Genomic DNA, 14,121 nt, shown 5'->3' with positions numbered 1-14,121 from the left:
TTTGTTACCATGTTGAGCTATGTAATTCAGCCTAGGATCTTGAACGGGGTCAAACTCGTACATCAATAAAGCAAACCAGTGCAGTGCTATTCAATACATTTGTCTCAAATTCTGATAATCGAAGGACCACATGTTAATCACATGACCCCAAGGAGACACAGTGATTGGAAGGTAGCTCCAAAGGCATGGTTCTTTCGGGAATTTGAGACAAGCATAGTTCACAGCACTGAATTAAAGGTAAGCTGTACTACATTCGTGTATCAGTTGTATGTCCTTTTTAAATATCAGTTGAAATTGATTTACAATTACTTGAGGGAATTCTCAACCAGAACAGGCTTAATATGAAGTCTGAGTTGATTATTTTAAAAGTGTTTGTGCCAAATACCCAAGAAAAAGTGTGCTGACAAAGGGCCATTTTCATACTTGTAACTAGAAAAATGTAAATAGACCAGGGTTTAAACAGCAGCTTCTCAGCATACAATGCATTGAATTGATGCATCTGATGCTATACACAAATGCTAGTGGTATAATGGGAATTATTGTTTTGGTTCCTGGAAATGAAAAAGGTTATTTACCTACATAAGGAAATGTGGTTTAAATACATTTAAAGATCAAACAATTTTAAAATGGTTGAAAAGTATGTAATAGACCAACCTGATTCTGCTTAGCAGAGTTGTCTAGGACCTACTCAGAGAAAAAAAAAAAACAATTCATAGAAATGATCTTAACAAGCTGGAGGGGAGTCACACTGGTAGGGCGCAGTATGCAGTCAGCTGCCATGAAGTTTGCTGGAAGTGACTGGTAATGACTTGGGAAATCATGGTATTAATATTTCATGTTGCCCTACTGTTTGCTCCCTTCATGAAGAACATTACAGAAACGCAACCTGAGCAGAAAGAGTCCTTGGTTGTTGAAATAAGTTAGGGGTAATGTGCTGACTCCAGCTTATCTAGGCAATAAGCAACATTAAACTTCAAAGACATGGGCACTACCAATACAACAGACAACACTGGCGTCTTTTGTGTATGTATAAATATACATTTATTCAAATTGCTATAGAAGACAAGCCAACTGCAATGCAAGATCAGGCCAACCAGTTTTAAAATGCAATGCATAAACACCATTGGTTAGTGGTATCAATAGTAACCCTACAACTAGATTCCATTTTAATTGACAATAGAGACAGATCAGTTAACCCTTATGTGTTTACCTCGTGTGAAGGCATGGTTGAAGCTACAGCAGACATATTCTATAGCCTTTCTTATCTGGAGGCCTGGGTTTGAACCTGCCTCAAGTCATACATTTGGTGGTCTAAACATCACCAAACCTGCAAGTCCAAAGACTGAAAGAAAGAAGGTCAGGAGTAAGAAACGATTACACTTCTGCTGTACCAAGGGTTTCTAGCACCGTCAACCAAGCAAATTACCAGACATACGTCTTTAGTCAATTAATTTCTGCAGCCTTTTTCCCGATGCTTTGTCATCAGAATGGCCCCTCGTGTTAAACAGCAGAGGTAATTGGTTCCAATGATTTGTACAGAAAAGTGGACAATTAGGTGAAATTGACTACATGCTCAAGGCTGAGAAACTCGGAGAAGCCAATGCAGTTTTGAAGGTCCGTTTTTCACTGGCCATTGACAGCAGCTTTATCAAGACTCGGCACTGTGGGAAAGACAACAGTCAATCTGAAAGCAGTGCTGTCACGTGGTAAAAGCTAGGGCTTGGATGATCCTGAACCTCAGAGTCCTTGTGGAAGGAAGTAAAGGTTTTGCTTCATGAGAAATGGGCAGAAACAAAGTGGTGTATTAGAATGAGGGTTTTAGTGGTAATTCTGAGAAAAAAGGCTTTAATTATGTATTTATTATGTATTTATTTGTTTATAGTGGATCAGGATATTACTCACTGAAACCAAGTTCTAATTTACTTCATTTTACATTTTGCTTATAAACAATTTGAGGTTATACAGAGAAACTGGAAAAAATAAATACAAGATAAACACAACTTTAACCAAATAACTGGGTATGCAGTGAGTTACTGAAATAAGATGTGGCATCTCAACTAGTAAATATCCAAGGTAAATCACTTCAAAGATGAAATAATACATAAGTGCATGGGGTGTGGGGGAGTTGGGTGAAAGCCATGCTAGCCTTTAGTTAAATGTCAGATCCTATGAAGGAAAACTGTCAGCGGCTTAGAACACACAGAGGGAGAGAGTTCACTTATATTAATTTATCTTGTCCCCAGGTACTCCAAGTTGTCAGATCCAGCAAATTGGCTGAACATTAATGCCACCAACGGTCAGATCACCACCACTGCAGTCCTGGATCGGGAGTCGGTCTATGTTAAAAATAACGTTTACGAGGCCACCTTCCTAGCAGCTGACAATGGTAAGCACCTGCCTCGGCACCAGCAGTGCTCTGTGATGTAGCTGGAATGAGACGAGGCTGTGACAGGCCTGTCACTCTGTGTTAGCTGTCCGACGGGACTCTTACAAATAATAAGAGGGAGACCCAAGTGAAGGGAAGGGACCACGCTGGAGGTTATTGTGCATGACTGTGGTGGTGATGGAGATGGAGAGTCTTGCCTGTTATAATGAGGTAGAGTTAGTGTCAGGGGGGAATCCAGGACAAGAAGGAAAATGCATTTGGATTTGACTGGAAATGACTGAAAAACGTCACCGGGCTGTGGAGGTGCATAATGCAGGAACGTCCTGAGACCGTTTGCAGTGTGTTTTTTCATGTTGCCTACAGTCTCTCTAAAAGTGCTGTTCTCATGCAAAGATGATAAAAGTTCACATTTTCCAAGAAAGCCACTGAAACACGCCCTTGAGACAGCGCCTCTTGTTGCTAAGGCCCTGGTTGTGCTTTACTCATCGCTGAGTGTTAGTGTCTTGACTTCTAATGCCACAGACCTCTAGATGTAATTGGCATGTCAGTAGTGATTTAAGGTTGTGCAGTTGGATTACCGTTAAATTTAAGAAGTTAACTTCTAATACCCCAATAAAGTTCATGTCAGCATTGAACACCACCATGCTAGTGAGTGAATCAGAGCAGGTACTTGGGTGTTTTATACATTTTAATACGTTTAATATTGGTGAAAGAGGTTGACGCTGTGGAAATAGACCAGGCACAGTACACTAAATGCAAGGGCATCACATACTGCCTTGATATTTCTCTCTCTGACTAACACATTCAAATAGGAAAGAGCCCTTATACAGTACATGAAAGCATATTTTACCATTCCATTTAACAAAGGTCTAAACACCAATTTACAAAACGGTATCATGAAACAACTAAGGAGCACTGTGCTAACTCTACCAAACAACCCTGCCAGTTTAAACTACTTGAAAGTGTACCTCCAATAAGATTTCAACTTTGTGCGCTGCGCCATCCAGTGGCCAGACGTTCCAATGTCAAGGACATTAAATGTGAAATTTCTGCACTCCCTTTAGTCTTGTTTGTACAAGACGACATTTAGGAGCGCCTTGCATTACTTCTACTGCTTCTAGGGCTTTCTTGTGCATTCAAGTCTACTGTAGCTCCTAGTGTGCAGACAGCCTTTCTGTAGTGGGAGTGTCTTCAGAAGTAAAGCTGGAGGGATTCTGATAATGCCCGCTTGGGCTATTGGTATTCCAAAAGTAAACACTCTCAGAAAATGCCTTCAAATCTCAGATGTTGGTGTCATAATCAGTTTGGCACTGCCTTTAAAGCTACTTTCTCATTATCTATATATAGCTTGTTTTAACCTTGATTTGATGTAGCAAGAATAAGACAATGATAGCTTGCTACAAGCTTTTTTTCATTTTGGAACACTTTCTGCTTTTACAAATCTATAGTCAGTGTCATAAAAGCTGTTAAACATTGTTTTTTTGTCTGGTACTGATGAATTAACCAGACTATTGAAGGAAGTGGTTTGGTATCTGGACAATTGTGTATTTTTTTTTTTTTTAATGGGTATCCACTGAGTGAATCCTGTTTCTTATTTCATACATTTCGTTTTCCTTCGGCTCTTGTAGAAAACTGAACTGGCCTGAGTTGTTGAAAGGGTACACTTTGTTAATATCAACAACACCATCACACATTTACACAAGGAGCAGGGTCGGGATCAATACACTGAGCTGTCCAGAGCAGGGTAGAACATTAGATGTGTGAATTAGAATGCACCACAGGAGGGACCAAGCAATCAATCACCAGCATTAGGATAAGTGAATTTGAACAGGTGAGTCTTACTAGCCTAGTGGATTTACCCAGCGACAAGGAATAAATCTATAAAATCTCCCAGGGCCAAAGATTGCAGAGGTAGGGGCAGAATGCAGAGGTTGTCATGAAAATAAATTAAAAATAAAAAACTCAAACAGGCTCCAGAGCCTACTGCATGACTATTCTGTCACAGCTTCGCTCACAGCTAGACCCTTCTTAAGTGGCAACATTAATACAATTAAAAAGTTGTCAACAGAGAGACAAAATCCATAAACTATGAAACCATTTGTTTAATTGCTGTTTTCATTAGAGCTCACTGACTTTAAAGACAGGCTTAACACTTGGCAGAGATGGAAATATGACTCCCACTGCATAGTATTTTGAGCCGTTCTGGATTCTATGTTAAACTCAGCCACAAAGGCATGAACAAAACAAAAAAATTGTATTTCTTGGGCTTTTGATATTTTATTTTTATATCATCATCTCTCCACAAATTTAAAATCTTATATTATTATATTATATTATTTTTATTAAGCACCTCTGATATTTATCTACATCTTGTGAAGTTTCTATATTGTGCATGTATAGAAAACTATATACAGTAGAGTACAGTAGTTATTTACATTAGAATAACACTACGTGGTTATGTCACAGTTCTGGTGTTTGTGGGGCCCCCAACTGTCATCCTGTCTGCATTTTTAAAAAGGGGCCATCCACACAAGGACTGAGATCAGACTATACAAAATTAATAGAAAGCTGGGCCATCTACAGTAATGGAGAACAGAAATGAGTAACACCCAGAAGTGTGTTTAATTTAAATAAAATGCACTGCTTAACGACAGCTCATATATTTACAAGCAACATTTGATTGTGGATGGTCAATCAGAACAAACAATTTCACACGTACAGTTTGTCTGAGTTACCATTGACGGCAATCGTGCTTCAACATTACCAGGGCTGAAGCAGTAGCAGGGAGATTAATTCTCATATCAGACGCTTTCTTAAAGAGGAAAGGAGGAGAGCGATTCCCTCTATACAGCTTGGTACAAAATGTACCTTGGGGCCAATGTCATCTCTGTTGAGCTATCCTTACGAGACCATTGTGAAATAGTTAAAGCAAGTATTAGAAGTTGTATATCACATTACGGTTAGTGCTGGAGTTCTTTCTTTTGCACTGATTTACTGATAGCTGGAGGCATTTGAAGTCTGTGCATGCATATTTTGTTCCACTGCAGAAATTGGTCCCGTCTTATTGTTCTGTTCAATCAAATGTAATCAGAACAGGCTGTCAGATGTGTATAAATCTCTTTATTATTCCCAGCGTTGGGTACAGGGAGCAGATTATGTATCGCAGCGCTGTGTTTCTGCTTCTCAGGTTTTTAAGATCAAAATTGGATATGTTCTACACAATGCCTCAAGGTCTGGATGATCCGAACAACACAATGCTGTTTTGTTGTGTGCTCTTTTATCAGTGTCATTTTTAGACATAGAGTTCTCCCCCTTTAGAATGCTGTAGACAGGAGTCATAGTTAAGAGACTGAGTTATTGTGTTCTGCCATATACCAATAATGAAAGTGCTGGTGGAATGGCATGATGGGGCAAATGGGAGCCATGATTATAATGCATTATATCTTGTTCTGCGCTATAAAGGGTCATCTTACAAAGCACTGTACTTGATTTTGAGAAATACAGTTCAATACAATTGGTGAAGGGACCTTATAGTAAAATGTGGTAAATGTAACATTTCTTAAATTAAAATTGACCATATTTGGGGCTGATCTAGTGAGATTGCTTAATTTGAGAATTAGCAGCAGCAGTTCCAGAATTTCACACTGGTACAAAAAGCAGACCCTGTTTTATCCAGGCTCTCCCGCAGCGAGTGGTACAGGCACGCTTCAGATCTACCTCATTGACGTCAATGACAATGCTCCCGAGCTGCTGCCCAGAGAGGCCCAGATTTGCGAGAAGCCCAACACCAACGCCATCAACATCACGGCTGCTGACGCAGACATCGACCCCAATGTGGGGCCCTTTGTCTTCGAGCTGTCAAGCAGAGTGCGCCGCAACTGGACCATCTCCCGACTCAATGGTGAGGGGGCAGTGGGTTAGTAGATGGTAGAGCTGCACAGAACGATCATTCGATTATTCAGATTTGAGCTCTCCTTTGAAATCAGGTGCTGACCATCAGGCGAGGGTCATTGGTGTTGACTGGGCTAATTTACCATTCAAAATTAAACAAGTGAATGGATTTGTGATGACTGCTGCTTTCTTAGACTGAGGACAACAGCAATCATCACAAATCCAAGCAGCTGTTTCTTCACTTGTTTAATTTTGAATGGTAAATCAACCCCAGTGGTAAATCAGCCCCCACCTGTGGTAAGCTTTTCCAAAGAATGGGTTTGTGTAGCTCTAGTACATGGGAAGGGTGGGGGTGGTGTTGGTATCAGGCAGCTCTAGTACATGGGAAGGGTGGGGGGGGTATTGGAATCAGGCTCGATTCACAAGTGAAATTAGTTTGATTGTCTCAGCTTAGGCCTCAGTCAACCCAAGTCCACATCAAAAATAATTTGCAGGCAACACATAGAAGAAATAGACCTTTTTTCAGTTGACTAATATAATTAGCAGGGGTTGTGTCATAGAAGTGTTTTAATGTAGGAAGTGTAACCCTGTCTCGGTGATCCTCAGGCGACTACGCCCAGCTGAGCCTGCGCATCGTGTTTCTGGAGTCGGGCGTGTACGACGTGCCCATCATTATCACAGACTCGGGGAACCCCCCGCTGTCCAACACCTCAGTCATCAAGGTGAAGGTGTGCCCCTGCGACGAGAATGGAGACTGCACCACTATTGGGGCCGTGGCAGCAGCTGGACTTGGCACTGGAGCCATCATTGCCATCCTCATCTGCATCATCATACTGCTCAGTGAGTACACACCAGCTCTGCAAGTACAGCTGATCTATAATCTATTTCTTTATATTTTTTAAGCGCCATCTAGGGTGAAGTGTAGTGGTTCAGCCCTGTGGATTAGGCTGATTTAGATGTGTAGTGTCTTAAAAGAAAGTATGTGTTTATGATTAATGGAATAAAAAAAAAGAGTTTCTCCCATTCCAGCCATGGTGCTCCTCTTCGTGGTGTGGATGAAGAGGCGGGAGAAGGAGAGACAGACCAAACAGCTCCTGATCGACCCCGAGGACGACGTGCGAGACAACATCCTGAAATATGATGAAGAAGGCGGTGGCGAGGAGGACCAGGTCAGCTCCGATATTTTACATCTATCTATTCTTGTATGAACTCACTTGGTCATTTTCAGGCAAGCCTGGCTAGTGTATAAAATAATTCTCCACTGCAGGTCTTCACCACCCATAGTACACATCCCCCCCCCCCCCCCCCCCCCCCATCAATTGATTACAAACCCTCGACCTCAGGGTTGATAATCTGAACATATAACGGTTATTGCGTTGTATTTCAGAAAAAGGTGTCTAGTTGCCCTCTCGTCCTTTCCCTGACTTTTGTTCCTCTCCCTCTCCACCCTGATTTCAGGATTATGACCTAAGCCAGCTCCAGCAGCCCGAGTCCCTGGATCACATCATCAGCAAGCCCCCTGGGATCAGGAGGGTGGACGAGAGGCCCGTGGGAGCAGAGACCCAGTACCCCACCCGACCAGTCGTCCCCCACCCTGGGGACATTGGGGATTTCATCAACGAAGTACAGAGTCTCCCAAACCTTAAACTGCATCCTTACTGTCTTGAATCGGTTTGATCATTGCCCCCTAGTGTATGGTTATGCTTATGTGGGGCTCGGAGAGAAAACTGTGCAGTGTTCACAGGACTTGCACCAGGCTGCATTATAATTGAAATCAATTGAAACAGTAAATCTACGTGAGGCAAGACTTTGGTGAATTTGGGGAATGTCTTACTGTCTCTCTCCAGATCTAATGCACACTCGCTCTTCCTCTCCTTTCAGGGCCTCAGAGCTGCGGATAACGACCCGACGGCACCTCCCTATGACTCGCTCCTGGTGTTCGACTACGAAGGAAGCGGCTCGACAGCGGGCTCTGTAAGCTCACTCAACTCATCCAGCACCGGAGACCAGGACTACGACTATCTCAACGACTGGGGCCCGCGCTTCAGGAAGCTAGCAGACATGTACGGGGGCGGGGATGAAGACTAAGTAACCTCAGCCAGCGAGGCGAAGACAACACTCCAGAAACCAACCAACCAAGAGTGAGGACTGTACAAAGAGGCCGCTTTTTAATCAATGTCCCCTGCTGAGAGTAAAACAAGCAAAAACAAATGTGTTTTTTATTTCATTTTTTTTTTTAGTCTCATTGTTTTTTTTTCTCTTTTTAGAATATATAAGTTGTCTAATAGCATGAATGAACGCTTATTGTCTTAGCTGCATTGTTCTGTTTCAACACAGGCAGCAGGAAGGTGCTTTATTTTGCTTGAAACCTTCGCTTTATCATTAAAGAGAGTGAAAGGCATTCTTTCTTAACTTGAATTCCTTAGAACAGAAGCACTGTTGTTAAAGTGCCTTTTTCGGTGCGTTTTATCGGATTCCCGCTTTCTCAGGATTGAAAGTCATTCGAATGGCTCGGGCGGCACTCTCTCCCTCTTTGACCCTGAAAAAAAAAAAAAAAGTGTTTGGTTGGTAACATAAAAAAATATTAATAAAAAAAAGTTTTACATTTTATTTTCAGATTGCCTTTTAAAAAAAAAACTAGGTAGTGAATAAAAAAACAAGTGGTTTGTGCAACTATAAACAGCCATCTTCATGCCTGAAGCAAACACAAAAGTTAGGACAAACCCCCACTTGTCATCCCCCCCGACCCCACAGAGGTGTCAGACATTTACGAATTGTGTCTGTGATGCAGTGTGGGGCTTTTATTTACTGTGAGTCTGAATATTCAGAACAGTAGAATATTGAAACCATTTGGTATTTGGTCCTTGCTGCTCTAAGCAGGTCTGAAGCACATTATTGTAAAATGCATTCAAAATGATGCTATTATCAGGTAAACATAAGCTTCTGTTATACTTTTGGTGGCACATAGTCGGTTAAAACAATTACCCAGTGTGAGTTGTTGGGGTTATAATATTTGAAGTATAGGTTCTATGGTACAGCAAGCTGACAAACATTCATAACTACTGTAAAGCATAATGTGTATGAATACACACAAGGGTATAAATAAATGTGGTGCAGCGAGGGTCTATTGAATCCTGAAACAAACGTTATACCTTCTGCTATACAGGGTCAACTGGTTTAGTGGAACTGTTGTGCGTTTGAGATTTAGGTAACTTCTATTACCTTGCTGTATAAACTATCATATTTAACCTGTTGGGTTGCACACATTCGATTCTAAAAGTCTTTACTAAACTTTAAAAAGGCATGTATTATGTTGAAGGTACTGGAAAGTATTATTTTGAAGGTACTGGAGGCCAAATTACTAATGCTTCTTTGATTTAGACCACTTTTTTGTCCTGATAAAGTGAAGCCAGGGGAAAAAAAAAAACGTGTTAGAATCTGGATGCAGAATGTGATCTAGAGTATGACTTTGTGTTGAAGCAAGTGAAAAGAATGCATGAAGTTTCCAAAGGTCTCAAAGTAAAAGCTGTAAATATGTGGTTGGGGGGGGGGGGGGATTATATACTGTAAAAAAAAAAAAAGGAAATGAACTGTTTCTAAATATTACAGAATAACTTCTGAACTGCTTATCTTTACTGTTCTGTGTGCCGGAAGAGCACTGAAGTATGGGGTCCTACTGCTAAAAGCTCCCCAAGTTCATGGTGTGGTGCAGTCATTGCTTAACTGCTTTTTGTCGGATGTCAAGTAACCAGTCCCATGGTAGTCTCCCATTAGTGACCGGCTACAGGAAATAAAGGCATGGCGCCTTCAATTGCAAATTGTTATTGTCTTACAGTACAAACCATTCATATTCCATTGTCCACTTCAGCTTCCGTACGTTCAACTAATTAATGCTAGTTTTTTATCTTTTAGATTGGAGGAAAACCCTGGGGCTGCTTGAGCATTCTGAAATTGAGTTCACGCCTCAGCTTCAGCCTCATACATTGTGAATATGCACACCGTTGCTGGGTGTTAGATTACTGTACAGCTAGCAAGAGTAGAAGAGTCAGAGGTCTGTCAAAGTTTCTTTTATTTTGTAATAGAATGTGGTTTGTACTTTCCATATAATTATAGTACCGTTTGGATCTTACAGTGTGTGTTATTTTATTTTTTTGTGCATGCTCAATTTGAGCACGATTCATAGTACAGCAGCTCTCCAGCCCACAAAAAACAAACGGTTAGAATTCTAATGTGAATACTCAATATATTCTCCTTAATTACACATTTCACCCTGCTCCGTACACAGACATAGACAGTAATGTCACTGCGTTTCAGGGTCGTGTTACTTGGCACATACATTGTCTAAATTCAGAAAAAAAGTGGATACACAGAGCTGCATTTAAAATGATTTTTACTTTGTGAAAACTAGACTGAACTTCCAAGGGTTCATTAAAATGCTATTGCACTTCCCCAGAATCTGCAGGGTGCTGTTTAGCTTGTGGTGATAATTCTGGAGTGCACCTTTTTAACAAAAGCACTGACTAAGGGACAAGCCACATCTTTATTCCGATCAAGATCATTGACATGTGGCTGGTTTCACAGACCCAAATCTACCATTAGGCAGTACAATGTTGGTGTTATCAGGGTCGGGGAAACCAGTCATTCATATGTAAAACATACTCAACTTCTAGTAAAGCTTTGGCTTAATCTCCAATAGCCAAATGAAGTTACAGACCATTGGTACTATTGTGATGTAGGAAATGTTCTATATGGTGGTCCCTGCAACACATGGAGTACTCATCCATGGACACGTAAAAAAAAAAAATATATATATATATATATATATATATATATAAGTCCCATTACAATATACAGAGTAGGGTGCAAATACACAGACAGAATCACTTGAACGTCTCGACAGGAGGTTACAGGGTGCAGTAATATTATTATTCATGAATCAAGGAATAAGAATTGTGTTGTCAATACAGCCCAAACAATCGGAAGTGCTCTAGGTGCTGCTGGATTAAAAAGGCACTTGTGACGCAGCAGCAAAGGGGTGACTCGGAGAATGTTAACAGGGAGCACAGAAACAATGAGCCTTAAAAAGAGAATTGCCTTTTTCCACAAGGTTGGATTTTCACATAAAATCACAAACTGGCACAGAAATCCAGAACTGCTTTTTAATCAGACTGCAGGTCAATTTCATAAGCCTGGGGGAGGGGGGCTAATTAAAAGCCTAGTAAAAAGTAAATTACTGTAATCCTATAGGAGCACAATTAGCATATCGAGTTGCTTGTTTATAGCTTCCCAAACTAGCAACGGTGAATCCTTATATATTACAGCTTTAAATTGGGCAGAGCCCCTTAGTGTTTTTAACACAGGTCTGTAAGGAGAGGATTCTTGTTTCATATCTCACTGATTTAATACCACAGGAGGGGGTTAACTTAATTTACAGGCTTTTTTAAAATAATCTTAACAGCGGTTGATCTAAATAACAGCTAAACTTCTGTTTTTGGTTCCCTGGTGTTGTACTGTACGTACTATTAACAGAGAAAAATGCACTTGTATGCACTTCAAGGTTTTTTGTAACCTTGGAACACAAACCTGGACTGTATTGTGTTAAGTACAAAGGTCACGGCACAGTATTTCACCAATGGTACTAGATCATTAAAGCCCCCTGTGTGTCCGCTTTGGCAGAGAGAAGGATTGCTCTGTGGAGTTGCTGCCACTTTAACAAAAATGGATCCTCCTGAAGCAACATGTATTGTTGCTGATTTCAAATTCCCGAAGCATAAAACTCGAGACTGTGGAGAAAAAAAAGGAAACGTTTAAAAAAGGGATAAAGCTAGAGTAAACTCATTTGGAAAAATAAGAGCGTATAATTAGACACGCAATTAATTAACCTTCAGACGTTACTCACCACAGTGTGTACATAATGTAGTAATTGCTTGAAGCTTAAAATACAAGAAAAAATATACATGTAAGATTGGAGCTTTTTTTTTGCATGTGTCTTTTTATAAATGGACAAAATGATAATTATAATAAATATTAATAATAATAATAATAATAATTATTATTATTATTATTATTATTATTATTATTATTATTATTATTATTATTATTGTTGTTATTCTTATTATTATTAATAAACAAACAAAAAAATGCATAGCAGCCCGCATGACTGTGGTTGTTTTCCACAACTCGAACACACAATCATTGCACAGTTAACAAGTTCAAATACGTTTTTTGTAAACTGTCAGCAGCACAACTATTTTGTATTGTTGTTTGTACCATTTTGTACCAAAAAATACGTAAAATGTAAAGGAAAAAAATAATTTAAAAAGGGAAGAGAATTCTTGTTTTAAGTGTGTGTTTATAGTGCCACTAAGATCTTGATTTCAACCCCATAAACGGTCTTGCTGATTTATAATGTACAAAAAAGTAAAAAGAATAAATAAATACATAATCATAATAAACTGGTGCATTGGCACCTGACCCTGTGTTATAAATAAAGTTCCCCTTTTAAAAACGCTTGATGTTTTCTGGTTTATTTCTTGTAGAGCTCCTCTCAAGGTAAACATATTTGACAGTAGTGGACAGTCATCCTGCTTCAATCACATTCCCATCAAAATTAGTGTCGTTATTGATGGTTTATAACAGTTTTTTGGGGTATACGAAAACATCTCCACAAGAACAATGGTTCACCATCTTGCCACTACCACAAAACTGCACCCCACCAGCAAAAAAGCAGCTGTCATACCTGAAGCAGTTAAATAACAGAGTGAAAGAGAGAAACCTTTGCAGTGCATCCATCTAGAAATGTGTGAAGATTGAAATAATGTGTCGCTCTGTCCCTTCTCCTTGAAACAGCCAAGAGTGCTTAAACTACATCGGCAAAAACAAAAGAATAAAAAAAAAAACTCTGCTAGCAAGATTATATTAAAACACAGCAAGTAACCTGTTCTTGTTCCTTGTCCTGCCCCACCACCCCCCACCCCCCCGCCCTTAATTCCATTGTGAAATATTATTTTCATGCCAACTCAGCCCCCCTGAATAGCACAGCTGTGTATCTTTATCAAGGGGAACGATGATAGTGCACGAGCAAAGTTAAACCCTTGTTATGAACTTCCCACTGGCTCAGCAAGCCACGAGTAAACTCCCAGCGTGGTGCGAGGGGTGTGGGTGGGCAGAGAACTTGTAGGCCCCCTTTTGTGTTGTCTTTATTTGAGTGTAATTCCCCCTGCCTATGAATGTCAGTTTATAGCAATAAAGCCAGCACAATCAGCACTAGATTGAAGACATGTCTGTGTTTTCAAGGCTGGAAAGCTCATTGTGGATCTTTTTAAAATGTAATTGTGAAGCACCCTACAATGTCGTGTCATAGAGGGCTGCTAGACTAAATCACCAATGTAAATGTACAGTAGCATTTTTAGGGGCCACTGTTTGAGGCCCAATGCATACAGAAAACAAGCTTTCATAGAAATTACGAACGACTTTTGTGTTTTAATTCCACTTCGCACTTAGATGAATTATTACAAATCAATGGCGAGAATAAGTCACGTAGTCGCAGAGTCACGAAATCTACAGTGGCACGAGGAATTGAAGAAAATCTTTTTTTTTTTTTTCCACAGTCCTATTTCTCTTCCCAGAGAAAGGCTTGTCACTAATCCAGATTGCACGCAGTTACCGACCATCCAAAACTTAGACAAGCGATTAGTAACTCTCAGCACTCCACTGCCAGAAAGAGACTAAATGAAGTTCAGCGAGACCCATTCTTTCAGGAAAACGGCTGTGGGGGCTGAATTAAGAACTTGAAACAGGCAACGGATCGACAGCGTGGAAGACGGAAGCCTTTTGGTTGAAAG

General features: G+C 40.3%; 1 protein-coding gene across 3 annotated transcripts in view; it reads left to right on the top strand.

The window, feature by feature from the left end:
- Positions 1-12,052, top strand: part of LOC117422812 (cadherin-4-like) — a 256,978-nt gene extending 244,926 nt beyond the window's left edge. For all 3 annotated transcript variants that reach the window (XM_058990899.1, XM_058990898.1, XM_058990900.1), the window contains 6 exons: positions 2,244-2,386; positions 6,063-6,287; positions 6,884-7,117; positions 7,307-7,446; positions 7,736-7,900; positions 8,159-12,052. In XM_058990899.1, the coding sequence (XP_058846882.1) occupies positions 2,244-2,386; positions 6,063-6,287; positions 6,884-7,117; positions 7,307-7,446; positions 7,736-7,900; positions 8,159-8,365 (1,114 nt within the window). In that variant the 3' untranslated portion in view covers positions 8,366-12,052. The remainder of the gene's footprint in view (positions 1-2,243; positions 2,387-6,062; positions 6,288-6,883; positions 7,118-7,306; positions 7,447-7,735; positions 7,901-8,158) is intronic.
- Positions 12,053-14,121: the final 2,069 nt, after the last annotated feature.

This window comes from Acipenser ruthenus, chromosome 18, assembly GCF_902713425.1.
Source record: "Acipenser ruthenus chromosome 18, fAciRut3.2 maternal haplotype, whole genome shotgun sequence".
NCBI lineage: Eukaryota > Metazoa > Chordata > Actinopteri > Acipenseriformes > Acipenseridae > Acipenser > Acipenser ruthenus.
Note: the sequence above shows the minus strand (reverse complement) of the source record. Positions and strands in the feature narration are given on the sequence as shown.